The 13,154-nt window shown below is 58.1% G+C and overlaps 1 protein-coding gene across 8 annotated transcripts in view; it reads left to right on the top strand.

Annotated features, from left to right (window-relative positions):
- LOC121334242 (folate receptor gamma-like) overlaps window positions 1-13,154 on the top strand; it is a 21,625-nt gene extending 8,471 nt beyond the window's left edge. For 2 of the 8 annotated variants that reach the window (XM_041401197.1, XM_041401196.1), the window contains exons 2-6: window positions 6,581-7,032; window positions 10,176-10,331; window positions 11,150-11,338; window positions 11,759-11,894; window positions 12,327-13,154. In XM_041401197.1, coding sequence (XP_041257131.1) covers window positions 6,769-7,032; window positions 10,176-10,331; window positions 11,150-11,338; window positions 11,759-11,894; window positions 12,327-12,880 — 1,299 coding nt within the window. In that variant the 5' untranslated portion in view covers window positions 6,581-6,768 and the 3' untranslated portion in view covers window positions 12,881-13,154. Of the gene's footprint in view, window positions 1-6,580; window positions 7,033-7,874; window positions 9,398-10,175; window positions 10,332-11,149; window positions 11,339-11,758; window positions 11,895-12,326 lie in introns of those variants that run through there. The other 6 variants (XM_041401202.1, XM_041401201.1, XM_041401199.1 and 3 more) reach the window with 6 other exon arrangements.

Raw genomic sequence — 13,154 nt, 5'->3', positions numbered from 1 at the left:
GCTCCTGGAACAACATCTCCCGTGCTGGTGCTCAGGAGACCTGGCTGCTGAGCCCCTCTGCCTCGGCGGGAGCCCTCCTGGGCAGCTGGGAGCCCCGAGGGTAACGGGAGCCCCGAGGGTAATGGGGGGCCCGAGGGTAATGGGGAGCCCCGAGGGTAATGGGAACCCCAAGAGTAATGGGGAGCCCCGAGGGTAACTGGGAGCCCAGAGAGCAACTGGGAGGCCCGAGGGTAACTGGGGAGCTCCGAGGGAAACTGGGGAGCCTCGAGGGTAACTGGGGAGCCCCGTGGGTAACTGGGAGCCTGCAGGGTAACTGGGGAGTCTGGAGAGTAACTGATGATCCCAGAGGGTAATGGGAGCTCCATGGGTAACTGGGAGCCTCGAGGGTAACTGGGGAGTCTGGAGAGTAACTGGTGATCCCAGAGGGTAATGGGAGCCTCGAGGGTAACTGGGAGCCTCGAGGGTAACTGGGGAGCTCAGAGGGTAACTGGGGAGTCTGGAGAGTAACTGGTGATCCCAGAGGGTAATGGGAGCCCCAAGGGTAACCGGGAGCCTCAAGGGTAGCTGGGGATCCCAGAGGGTTGCCGTCTGCCCCTGCGAGGGAAGGTGCGGGGCCGGGGTCCCCTGGGCAGAGCCCCCTGCGCTGTGCCGGGACCGGCGGAGCGCGGCCCGCGGGGCGAGCGGCGGAGCGCGGCTCGATGCCTCCCTCTGCCGGGGCTGCGGCCCGAGCGGGACCGGGGTGTGGGGATCAGATTGTGGGATGGGGATCAGGTGTGGGGTGCGGATAGGGAAGAGGAATGTGGGATAGGGGATGTGAAATGCAGGATGTGGGATGCGAAATGTGGGATGAGGGATGTGAGATGTGGAATGCCGGACGTGGGATGTGGGATGTAGAATGCGGGATGTGAAATGTGGGATGCGGGATATGGGATGTGGGATGTGGGATATGGGATGTGGGATGTGGGATGTGGAATGTGGGATGTGGAATGTGGGATGTGGGATGCGGGATGTGGGATGTGGAATGTGGGATGTGGAATGTGGGATGTGGGATGCGGGATGTGGGATGCGGGATGTGGGATGTGGGATGCGAAATGTGGGATGCGGGATGTGGAATGCCGGATGCGGGATGTGGAATGCGGGATGTGGGATGTAGAATGAGGGATGTGAAATGTGGGATGCGGGATGTGAAATGTGGGATGCGGGATGTGAAATGTGGGATGCGGGATATGGGATGTGGGATGTGGGATGTGGGATGCGGAATGTGGGATGCGGGATGTGGGATGCGGGATGTGAGATGTGGGATGTAGGATGTGGACACAGGATGTGGATGCAGGGTGAGAGAGGCAGATGTGGAGGCAGGAGATGGGATGAGATGCAGAATCCTGGGGCAGGAGGCAACTGCAGGATGCAAGAGGCAGGTGGGGATGTGGAAAATGCAAATGCAGGAGGTGAGTGTGGATGCAGGATGAGGGAGGTGGGATGCAGGATGAAGGAGATGGGATGCAGATGTGGATGCAGGATAAGGGAGGTGGGATGCAGATGGGGATGGGGATGAGGGGTGCTCCAGTCCCTGCTGCCCCCATCACTCTGTGGCCTCAGCCTGCGCCAAGGATCACGAGATCACTGACGTGGCAAAAGACCTCTAAGATAGAGAAAAACTATTTACAAGTGCCTGGAGTGACAGGACAAGGGGGAATGGCTGCCAGTGCCAGAGGGCAGGGGTGGATGAGATCTTGGGAATGAGGAACTGTTCCCTGGCAGGTGGGAAGGGGCTGGGATGGAATTGCCAGGGCAGCTGGGGCTGCCCCTGGATCCCTGGCAGTGCCCAAGGCCAGGCTGGACACTGGGGCTGGAGCAGCCTGGGACAGTGGAAGGTGTCCCTGCCATGGCAGGGGTGGAAGGAGATGATCCTTAAGGTCCCCGCCATCCAAACCACTTCCTGATTCCATGATTCTCTTTACATTTGTGCCTGGGAGCCCCAGGTGGCCCTGTGGCAAACCCACCTCGTGGTGGGTCTCACAGCTTACCCAGTCTGTGTGGGATGCTGCATCAGGAATCCCACCACGAGGTGGGACCTCCCTCCCTTGTCAGCTCCTCTGCAGACCCACAGACCTGGTCCTTAAAGCCGCCAATCTCTGAGAGCTGCATTTGCTTTTCTGGTTAATCTTTAACTTCCCTTTGTGCCCACAAGAATAACTGTTCTCACTGATAACCCCTGCCTGATCCCTGTGATCCCTGCGGGCTCTGCTCTCTAATTAACTGATGGAAATTGCTGATATCCCTGGCACAATAGCGTGGATATCCAGCACTCTGCTGTAGAATATTTTAGACTTTATTGAGGTATTTATTCATTCTTTTTTTAGCAAAGAAAGCAGGCACAGCCTCGTTCTCCATTAGACCTTTTTGTGAGAGGGAAATCAATAGAGGAAATTGTGTTTGGTTCAAATATTTATGCAGTGACATCACTCAGGGTATGGGCATTTCTCCAAATTAACCACACAAAGTGTGCAAAGCACAACTCCACATCTGACCATAAAAATGGCATACACAGAGCCGTGGAATCATGGAATGCTTTGGATTGGAAGGGACCCTAAAGACCACAGAATCAGAGAATTGTAGAATAGAATCCCCAAATCCCCGGGGCTGGCACAGCCCTCCCAGCCCAGGCAGTGCCAGCTGTGCCCCATGGCCACCTTGTCCCCAGCCCAGAGCACTCAGTGCCACCCCCAGGGGACACCTGCAGGGATGGGCACTGCAAAGCTCCCTGGGCAGCCCCTGCCAAGGCCTGAGCACCCTTTCCATGGGCAAATTCCTGCTGCTGGCCCAGCTGAGCCTGCCCTGGCCCAGCCTGGGGCTCTGATCATTGTGAGAATTCACAACTCTCAGGTGGAATTTTATCACCCATGTCTGTGCAGTGATTCCAGCTGGCACCAGGTGATGAGCTTGCCCTTCAATTTTAACATAATTTCTGCTGTCGTTCTGAGCTGTGTGGCCCCACCACCCCTGTGAGCCACCAGCACAGGCCCCCAGCTCCAGCCCAGCTCATGCCGTGACTGTGGGGTCACATTTGGCTTCCTGCAGCTTTCTGGTGGAGCAGGACTGACCCGATTTTTGCTCTGTACACAACTGGAGTCGTGACAGTGGGACTAGAAGCAGATGTTGGCCATGAGACTGTCAGCAGTGGGAGAAGAATTTTTCACTAATTTGTGAATTTGTGAGGCTGATTACTGCGCAATACTGGGGATTAGCTCAGCACAGGTGTGGGAGGTGCAGGTGTTCAAGGCCCTGCTCCTCAGAGGTGGAGAAATTGTGCTTGGAATACATCTTGTCAAGTATTGAATATCTTGTCAAGTATATGAGTTCTGAAAGAACACCTTGGCCTTTTCTGGGCATTTTCCCTGCCAAGATTTCTACATGGGGAGATGGTGGGTGCTACTATTTATTAAGCTTGTTGGGTTTCTTTGGAGGTTTCTCTTAAAAAATGGGGATCTGTTGCTGGATTCCCTGTGGTTTCTGGTAGTTTCCTTGATGGTGAAAGTAGCCCGGGGCATCATTCTATACAGTAAGTATAGAAGTTTTATTGAGTGGAATGAGAATCTGTGCAGTGGCAGGCGAGTGAGAAGTTTTTTTAACATTAAATCTCAAAATTGTTATCACAATGGTAGTGCACGCTAAAGCATTGCTGATTGGTTTGTGGAAAAGCAGGGGGATTGGAAATAAACCCCCCCAGCCCGTGCAGCACCTGCAGCCCATCACTGTGCTGGACTGGGACACCCAGCCGTGTCCCAGAGCCTGGGCAGGGACTGCCCGGTGTGCCCAGTCCTACCCGCTGTGCCCAGTCCTGCCTGCTGTGCCCAGCCCTTCCCAGTGTGCCCAGTCCTGCCCGCTGTGCCCAGCCCTGCCTGGTGTGCCCAGCCCTGCCCGCTGTGCCCTGCCCTGCCCGATGTGTCCAGTCCTGCCCGCTGTGCCCAGCCCTGCCTGGTGTGCCCAGCCCTGCCCGCTGTGCCCAGCTCTGCTCAGTGTGCCCAGCCCTGCCCGGTGTGCCCAGCCCTGCCCGCTGTGCCCAGCCCTGCCCGGTGAGCCCAGCCCTGCCCGCTGTGCCCAGCCCTGCCCAGTGTGCCCAGCCCTGCCTGGTGTGCCCAGCCCTGCCCGCTGTGCCCAGCCCTGCCCGGTGTGCCCAGTCCTGCCCGCTGTGCCCAGCCCTGCCCGCTGTGCCCAGCCCTGCCCAGTGTGCCCAGCCGTGCCCGCTGTGCCCAGCCCTGCCCGGTGTGCCCAGCCCTGCCCGCTGTGCCCAGCCCTGCCCGCTGTGCCCAGCCCTGCCCAGCCTGAGAGCCCCACTACCAGGGATCAGCACCTTCCTGCAAGGTCTCCTGGTGACCCTGGGCTCACTGGCACCCACCACCACCCAGGCCCTTCTCCAGTTCTCCTGTCTGGTCAGGTAGTCCTCATCTGGATTGTAATGAAATTGAACCCAAAATCTGTGGCACGGGTCTGCTCAGGCCCAAAGCCACAGCACAGTCTGTCCTCAGGCACTGGTTTATTCCTGCTCAGACTGGTTCATGATAGCAAGGAGCTGCTGTGACTCAGCTGGGTGTTTGAATTCTGCGGGATTGACTTTCCAAGCAGCCTCCCATCTCCCAAATGAGCCCAGCACCCGTTTCCATGGCAGGGAGTGATCAGTGCCCAGCTGTCCCAGGCTGCAGTGGCACCCTCAGCCCCTCCGGCAGCCTTGAGGCTTTCAGCCTCCCACGGGAGCTGCCATCACCAAAATCCTCAGGGAAACACCCTCCCCATGCCAGCTGGGAGTCCCTCTGACACAGAGACCGAACAGATGTCTTTCTTCTCTGGAGCTTCATTTTCTTCTAGTGGAAGGTGTCCCTGCCTGTGGCAGGGGTGGAACCCGATGGGGTTTAAGGTCCCTCCCAACCCAAACCCTTCTGTTAGAAAACATGAAATAAAAGCCTCTCTGAGTCCCTCCGAGATAGAAAGGAATGCAGGGATTGAACTAGAGCCTTCAGAGAAACTGAAATATATTAAGCCTCACAGACATGAAGCAGGAGTGCAAGTTTTTGTTTTAAGTAAGTAGAAATATATCTTAAGAGACTGTGGTAGCAGTAAAAGACCCTAAAGCCTAGTTTAAAGTTCAGTAGTGATACCTTGCACAAAATTAACTTAGCTCCAGACATAAGGAAAACATAGCAGAACATTGCTTGCATTTGTAGATAGAAGAGATAGAACAATTTGTGTGACCAGATAGAACCACTTGTGTGAACAGATAGAACAATTTGTGTGACCAGATAGAACAATTTGTGTGAACAGATAGAACTCTGTGTGTAGGTTCTGGGTAAGAACTGACACTGCTTTCACACACTAGAATCAAGCCAGGATAGGTGTAGGAAGAATGTTTTAGGATTGTGTTTTTAGCTGATTATATGATTTATGAATAAAATCCCCCTGTGCTGGGATGCAAAAGAGGTAGCAGTAGCTGCTGCTGCTGCTGCTGCTTCTAAACATTAGGATTCTGTGCCAGAAAGCTTTTAGCTTTTTTTAGCATGCACTTTAATACTCTGAGCTCTTTGCCTTCGAGGCTGATGCATTAATGAAGTAAACAACCTTACACCAACCAACAAGTGCTCCTGTCTCTTTGAAGGCCCAAGACCCCTCCTAACTCGCCACCCTTCCGTCTTTCCGTGGTTCTGTGCCCAGCCTGGCTGAGAGCTGTGGCCCAGGTCCTGCACCCACAGCCCAGAGCATGGCCAGTGCTGGCCGTGGGCTTTGTACTGAATTTGCAAGGTCTCGGGAACCGAGCCGTGCCAGCTTTGCCCTGTGGACTTGTCCTGTGGGTTTGTTTTCACCAGCTTTCCTTGGGACGATGGCGATGGCTCTTTGCTCCTCACTGCCAGGTGCAAACGTGCCTTTGATGGGACACGGAGAGCAGCAGAACTCTGTGCTCAGGGCAGAGATTCAAGGCTCCAGCACACTGAGGTAGTGCAGGGAAATGCCCACCACGACGGCAGGGCCTCCAGCAGAGGGGCACAAGGCAGTGAGGGACGGGCACGGCTGCTGCTGGAGACCCCGTGGCTACAAACAGCTCTGGAGCGCTCACTTAAGGAAATGCAAGCTCAGAGAGGGACAAAAGTGACTTGGAGGGACAAAGAGAGCAAAGAATGAGCGTCTGGTGTGGGGAAAAGCAGCATATTTAGGTAAAGGGGGTGTGCAGGGATACAGGCAGGACAACAGGGAGACATTCCCTATGTTCTGCATCATCCCATGCACAAGGACAAGGTCTGGGCATTCACATGGGACAACCTGGAAAGTTTCTTGGAGAGATGGGGGGATCTACACACCTGTGAACACGGTGTCTGTGCAGGGAAAGGTCACAGGAAATGTAACTCAGGGCTGAACCACAGGTAAATGGACAAGCTCCATCCCTGGGAGTGTTCCAGGCCAAGCTGGACAGGGCTGGGAGCAAACTGGGATAGTGGAAGCTGTCCATGCCCATGCAGGAGCTGGAACTGGATGAGCTTTAATGTCCCTCCCAACCAAACACTCCTTTGATTCTATGATTTCTGCTTTTCAGCAAATGATGTCTGGGTAAACATCAAGTCAACGAAGCGTGTGATGACACCAAATGGCTCCAGGACCAGCTGTAAAAATCTGAAAAGGTCCCTGGTGCAGAATCCTGGGCAGGAAGGAGTAAAAGCCTTGCTGTGCCTCACATTCCTGCTGTCCACTGGAGCAAGGAGGTTAAACCAGGATTAGGGCAGGATGTGTCCGGGAAGGGGCAGTGCCCTCCTGGGGCAGCCCCGTCCTGGGGCCAACTTCCCTGTGCTGGTCCCTGGTGACCAAACAAGACAAAGGACAGCTCCAGGGCAGCACTGGGGTCAGGAGGGGCATCAGCTGCTGACTGAGAGAGATCCAGCAGAGAGGGATCCACCAAGAGGCCCCCAGAGCCCCTGGAGCCGTTTCCAGAAAGGCCCAGAAGAGCAGACTGCGCGTGCTCACACGAAGAGCAGGAAGCTGGGTGCCAGGGTGGGGAATCTTTCCTACAAAAAGTGTCCCCACACCCGGGCAGGGCCCCAGGACCACCCTGCTTGGATCAGTGCTGGAGCCAGGACTGGTGATCTCCTCTCCTACCCAATCTCTCTTTCACACTCTCCTGCCTCCCTCTTTCATTTCACTCTTTTATTTCTCTGACTATTACAACGCAGGGGCAAAGCATGCATCCATTTTCACACCAAGGGTGGAGCTGGCCAATAAAACCTGGTGAGCTTCGTTTTTGGGACCCTTCTGGCTTTTGCCATTCCTTTGTGACCATGGGCACCTATGGCTCCTGGGTGCTCCCTTCTACACGAGAGGGGGATGTGACACCTGGCACGGCTGAGTCACGGAACAATAGAACAACAGATTTCAAAGGAAAAGCTGCTGAGATGAACACACAGTGATGCACTGGGGAGAACACGTCAGATGGAAGATGACAGGCTGGTGGCTGACAATTATCTCTCAGGAACAAGCTGTCACTGCTCTGACAATGTTACAACACAGTTCAGTGATCAGCAGTTCCAAAAACAAACCAGATATTAGAAATTCCCTGGCAAGGAGCAGGAAACGTGGCCAGGACAGTGCAGGGCGTCTGAAACTGCCACAGTCCTGAGCCTCGAGGGGCAAAACTCTGCTGGTGGAGGCAGCAGGGGTGGGGGAGATCTGCTCAGGGACATCTCCAGCGTGAGGGGCACAAGCACAAAGCTGTTTTCTACCTGCCAGGAGGGGACATCTTCGGGCTCTGCTCCCAGGGAACAGGGACAGGAGCAGAGGGATTGGTCCCAGGGCAGGCTCAGCTGGGCCAGCAGCAGGAATTTGCCGGCGGCAAGGGTGCTCAGGCCTTGGCAGGGGCTGCCCAGGGAGCTTTGCAGTGCCCATCCCTGCAGGTGTCCCCTGGGGGTGGCACTGAGTGCTCTGGGCTGGGGACAAGGTGGGGAGGTCTCTTCCAGCCTCAGGGATCACCAGAGCAGGGTCTCCCAGAGCCTAAAGTGCTCCCACATGGAATTTAGAAGGATTGGCTCCTCAGGCAAGTGATTCATCACAGAGACAGCAGTGATGTGAGTGAAGAAAAGAGCAAATCAGCCCCCAGAGCTGCTCCAGGAGGAAGACTCAGGGCACTCCAGGAGGAAGACTCCAGGAGGAAGACTCAGGGCACAGCTTTCCGCGGGCTCTGGTGAAGCTCTCAGCACCAGTGGATGTGCTCAGGTGTTCCAAGGAGGTGCATTGCTCCCCCTCAGCACCTGCACTTCGGGTTTGTGGTGGGAGTTGTTATTTTCATTCTGAGGCAGCAGCCTGTGTGTCACTTGCTGCCTTTTGCATTTATTCCACGACTTGTTCCATAGCCAGAGCCCTGGGTCAGCCCCTCCTGGGCTCTCTGCCTCGTGCAAAGGGCAGATCCCAGCGAGGGGAGGAAGGAGGGCTTGTGGGGAAGGGCCAGGCTGAGCACACACCTGCTCTGGGAAGGAAACACTGGATTTCTCCCAGGCTGTCACCCAAACGTTGTCCCCTGTGCTGACAAACACTGGCAGGAGCCGCAGCTCCCTGAAGAGAGGGGGAAGTTCCTCCCCAGGGCCAGCACCTGTGCCAGCAGCTTGCCCTTAAAGCTGCCCAGGAAGCTGCTGAGCTGCTTGTGAGTGCTGGAGAGAGGGCACAGGCTTTCCAGGCTGGTAAGGTTGACACTGATTTGGGGGCATAAATGTAATTATTATGGAAGTTAGCAACTTCCTAGATCTAAGGTTTCTGTGTCTGTCTCCTCAGGCCTGTAGCTGCTTTTTCTGGGGAGTTTTGTGCTACTTTAATGCTGTAAATGCTCTGTCTTGCTTCTGTGGTTTGCAAAATTCTTCTTACAATGTGTCTGGTTCAGGCCCTTGTGCTGTGTCAACGAGGAATGGGAAGGAATTTTCTTGGTTAAGGCTTGATGTTGGCTGATTGGTTTGGGGTTGGTTTCTGGGTTTTTTTTAGAAAATGACTATAAAATTTGTCGCAGCCCCTAGGCAGGCAGAGGAGGCCAAGGCACGATGTGTGAAATGTCTTTAATTGCTGAAATGAGACCAGGCTGGAGCACCCTGTGATGGTGGGAGGTAACCCTGCCCTTGGCAGGGGTGGAATGAGATGGGCTTTGAGATTCCTTCCAGCCTTCTGTAATTCTTTGATGATTCAGCTCTCCACTGGAGACCTCAGGAGCAGGTTTCCAAGTCTCAGATGCAGATAAATAAAATGTTTTCCTGTCTTAGCATAGTCCTGAAGTCACCACGGGCCTCCTGCAGCTCCTGGCCCACACCGGGTGCCGTGTCTGGTGCATTCCCTGCCCCTCTGAACGCTCAGGAGAGACATCCCTGGACTCCCCCTGCACGAGGTCTGGGGCTGGCAGCTTCTCTCTGGGCAGTGGGGTGGCAGAAGGACCCCGCAGGGAGCGGGTGTCCCAGAGCTCCCCTCCTCATCCCGAGCTCTCCGGGCTGTTTGTCCTGCTGATAGCAGTGCCTGGCCTTGCAGCCTGCTGGGGGCTGCCCCGTGTCCTTGGGGCCATCAGGATGTGTTGTGTTATTGCTCCTGGAGGAGCTGCCAGCTGTGGGGAGTGCCCGGCTCCACAGCACCTCCCTCGCTGCTGCCCAGCCCTGTCCCCTCTGCTGGGCTGTCCCCTCTGCCCGGCCCTGTCCCCTCTGCCCAGCCCTGTCCCCTGTGCCCAGCCCTGTCCCCTCTGCTGGGCTGTCCCCTCTGCTGGGCTGTCCTCTCTGCCCAGCCCTGTCCCCTCTCTGGGCTTTCCCCTCTGCTGGGCTGTCCCCTCTGCCCATCTCTGTCCTGTCTCTGCCCAGCTCTTTCCCCTCTCTGTCCCCTCTCCCAGCCCTGTCCCCTCTCTTCCCTCACTGTCCCCTCTCTCCCAGTCCTGTCCCCTCTCTCCCCTCTCTGTCCCCTCTCCCAGTCCTGTCCCCTCTCTGTCCCCTCTCTCCCAGCCCTGTCCCCTCTCTCCCAGTCCTGTCCCCTCTCTCCCCTCACTGTCCCCTCTCTCCCTTCTCTGTCCCCTGTCTCCCAGCCGGTTCCCGGGATGGCAGCCCTCACTGTCCCCTCTCTCCCAGTCCTGTCCCCTCTCTTCCCTCTCTGTCCCCTCTCTCCCAGCGCTGTCCCCTCTCTCCCAGCCGGTTCCCGGGATGGCAGTGGCGCTGGCGGTGGCTCTGGCGGTGGCTCTGGTGCCGCTGGCTGCCGAGGCGGGGAAGGACCCGCTGCTGAACGTCTGCATGGATGCCAAACACCACAAGAGCCAGCCGGGCCCCGAGGGCAAGCTCTACGAGCAGGTAGGGCTGGGCTGGGCTGGGCTGGCACACCTGGCCTGGCACACCCGGCTGGCACACCCAGCTGGCACACCTGGCCGGCACACCCGGCTGGCACACCCGGCTGGCACACCCGGCTGGCACACCTGCCTGACACACCTGGCTGGCACACCCGGCTGGCACACCCGGCTGGCACACCTGCCTGGCACACCTGCCTGACACACCTGGCTGGCACACCTGGCCGGGTACCTGCACACCGGGGCTGCTGGGGGCTCGGGCAGCCTCGCCCGGGGCTGGAGCCGGGCTGGCTCTGAGATCCGAGTGTGTGCTGCCTCCTTCAGCTGATGGCCGGGTACGGGCAGGGGCACTGGGGGTCTGCCAGCTCAGTGCCACCCTCTTTATCCCCCCAGAGCACAGCAGGGAGAGGAGGAGGAGGAAGGGGAGGAAGGAAAGGGATGAAGAGGAGGAAGGGAAGGAAGGAGAGGATGGGGAAGAAGGGGAGGAAGGAGAGGACGGGGAGGAAGGGCAGGATGGGGAGGAAGAGGAGGAAGGAAGGGGAGGAAGAGGAGGAAGGGGAGGAAGGCTGTCCTCTGCTCCCTCAGTGTGGAACACCCTCCTTGCTCTGCCCCAGCCCCTCAGTGGAGGAAGGGGTGTTTGTTTCTGTCCCTTGGGCTGGCACAATTGCTGCTCAGAGCTGATCCCCTGCTCCCCCAGCCCTGCCTTGCTGCAGAGCCCACTCCTGAGGCCGAAGTGACCACGAGTTTGCTGGAGAAGACAAAGTGCTTCTGTGCTGGCTGTGGGCTGTGCCCCCGGAGCTGCTGCCTGTCCCCTCTGTGTTGCAGTGCTCCCCCTGGAAGGACAACGCCTGCTGCACGGCCAACACCAGCCTGGAGGCCCACAAGGACCAGTCCTACCTCTACAACTTCAACTGGAACCACTGCGGGGTGATGCCACCCAAGTGCAAGCGCCACTTCATCCAGGACACGTGCCTCTACGAGTGCTCACCCAACCTGGGGCCCTGGATCGAGCAGGTGGGCTCAGAGCAGGGAATCATGGAGCTCTTTGGGTTGGGAGGGACATTAAAACTCGTCCTGTGCCACCCCTGCCATGGCAGGGACACCTTCCCCTGTGCCAGGCTGCTCCAGCCCCAGTGTCCAACCTGGCCTTGGGCACTGCCAGGGATCCACCCTGTGCCAGGGCCTGCCCACCCTGCCAGGGAAGGATTTCTCTTCAATATCTAGGCTGTCTCAGCTTTTCCCACAGGGTAGAAAGATTCCAATCACTTTTGTGGCCTCTGGCTGACGGAAGAATAAGGAATTCTTCACGACCCATCCGTGCTGGGGCTGAGGCTCCTCTGGGACCAGCTGTGGCCCCCGGGAGGGGCTGGGGGGAGCTGGGATGGGGCAGATCCTGCCCTTGACCCGCAGGATGAGCGACGCCGTGTCCTGCAGGCTGACAGCAGCTGGCGTCGGGAGAGGATCCTGCACGTGCCCCTGTGCAGGGAGGACTGCGAGCAGTGGTGGCACGACTGCAAGGACGCCCTCACCTGCAAGGAGAACTGGCACCAGGGCTGGAACTGGGCCACAGGTGGGTGGGCTCTGTGGGCCTTTCCTCACGGTGCCACTGCTGCCAGGAGCCCTGTCCCCTCGCGGGGTGGCCGGGCAGCTGGCCGAGCCCCAGTGCCCGGCTCAGGTGTGGCCGTGGGCAGGTGAGCTGCCCCTGCCGGGGGAAGGGCCTGTGGCCTTGTGGTTAAGGCCCGGCGCCCTGGTTCAGAACACAGCACGGCAGCCCAAATCCCCAGGGCTGCTCGGGCTAAGAACTCGCAGACACCAGCATGGCAGACGGTTCAAAAGCCTTTTATTGGTTTTCTCATCGATATATATACCCTTGGTTCTACCTCTGCTCTCTGGGGTCTAACTTTTACCTTTTATGGTTAGTAGGGAAACTGGGAGAGGCCGGTGTTAGGAGAGGTTACATTCTTTGGCCTCTTTTCCTGTGGCTATCTCTTATCTCTCTAAGCCAGGGGAGAGAGGGGCCCTATCGGTTTCCGCGACAGCCCGAGATCTTCCGAGCGCCTGTCCCTATTGTCTCTGCCACAAGGGCCGTGCTCTCACCGGGTGCGTGTCCCCAGGAACCAACCGCTGTCCCTGGGGCTCCGCGTGCAGGCCCTTCAGGCAGGTGTTCCCCCGGGCCCGGGACCTGTGCGAGAAGATCTGGTCCGGCTCCTTCAGCTACAGCCCCGAGCCGCGGGGCAGCGGCCGCTGCATCCAGATGTGGTTCGACCCTGCCCAGGGCAACCCCAACGTGGCCGTGGCCGAGTACTACGCCTGGAGGAGGAGATCCTCGCCGGCCCACGCCGCGGCTCCGCAGAGCGACCGCGCCGCGCGCGCCCTGCCCCGCGCCATGCTGCTGCTGCTGCTGGCCCTGGCCCTGCTGCTGCCCCCCGAGGGGCTGCGGCCCGGGGGGTCCCTCTGACCCCTCTGGAGGAACGGGCACAAGCAGCTCAGCCTGCCTGTCCTGCTGCTCAGCACAAGCTGTGTTGTTGGGCCGTGGTAGCAGCTCCAGGCTGCTGACCAGAACAGGGATTTCCTTGGCTCTGCCCTGGGGGAAGAGCAGTGAGTCTCTGCTGGGGTGTGGGAGCTGCTGCACATCTGTTCCCTCCTCTGGCCGTGGGCTGGCTGGCTGAGCTCTGGTGCCAGGCGCTTTGGGCTGCTGTGGCTCCCTGAGGGGTGGCTGGGATAATAAAGTCTGGCTCTGGGTCAGCCTCGTTGTCCTGATGTGGGATGCTCCTGGGGAGGGGCAGTGTCCTGGGCTGCTGGTGGGTGTGGGGTCTGGAAATGGAGGAGT

The sequence above is a fragment of the Onychostruthus taczanowskii genome, unplaced genomic scaffold (genome assembly GCF_017590055.1).
Source record: "Onychostruthus taczanowskii isolate IOZ18803 unplaced genomic scaffold, ASM1759005v1 scaffold187, whole genome shotgun sequence".
Taxonomy (NCBI): domain Eukaryota; kingdom Metazoa; phylum Chordata; class Aves; order Passeriformes; family Passeridae; genus Onychostruthus; species Onychostruthus taczanowskii.
The sequence above is the reverse complement of the archived record's forward strand: the minus strand, read 5'-3'. Positions and strand labels throughout refer to the sequence as shown.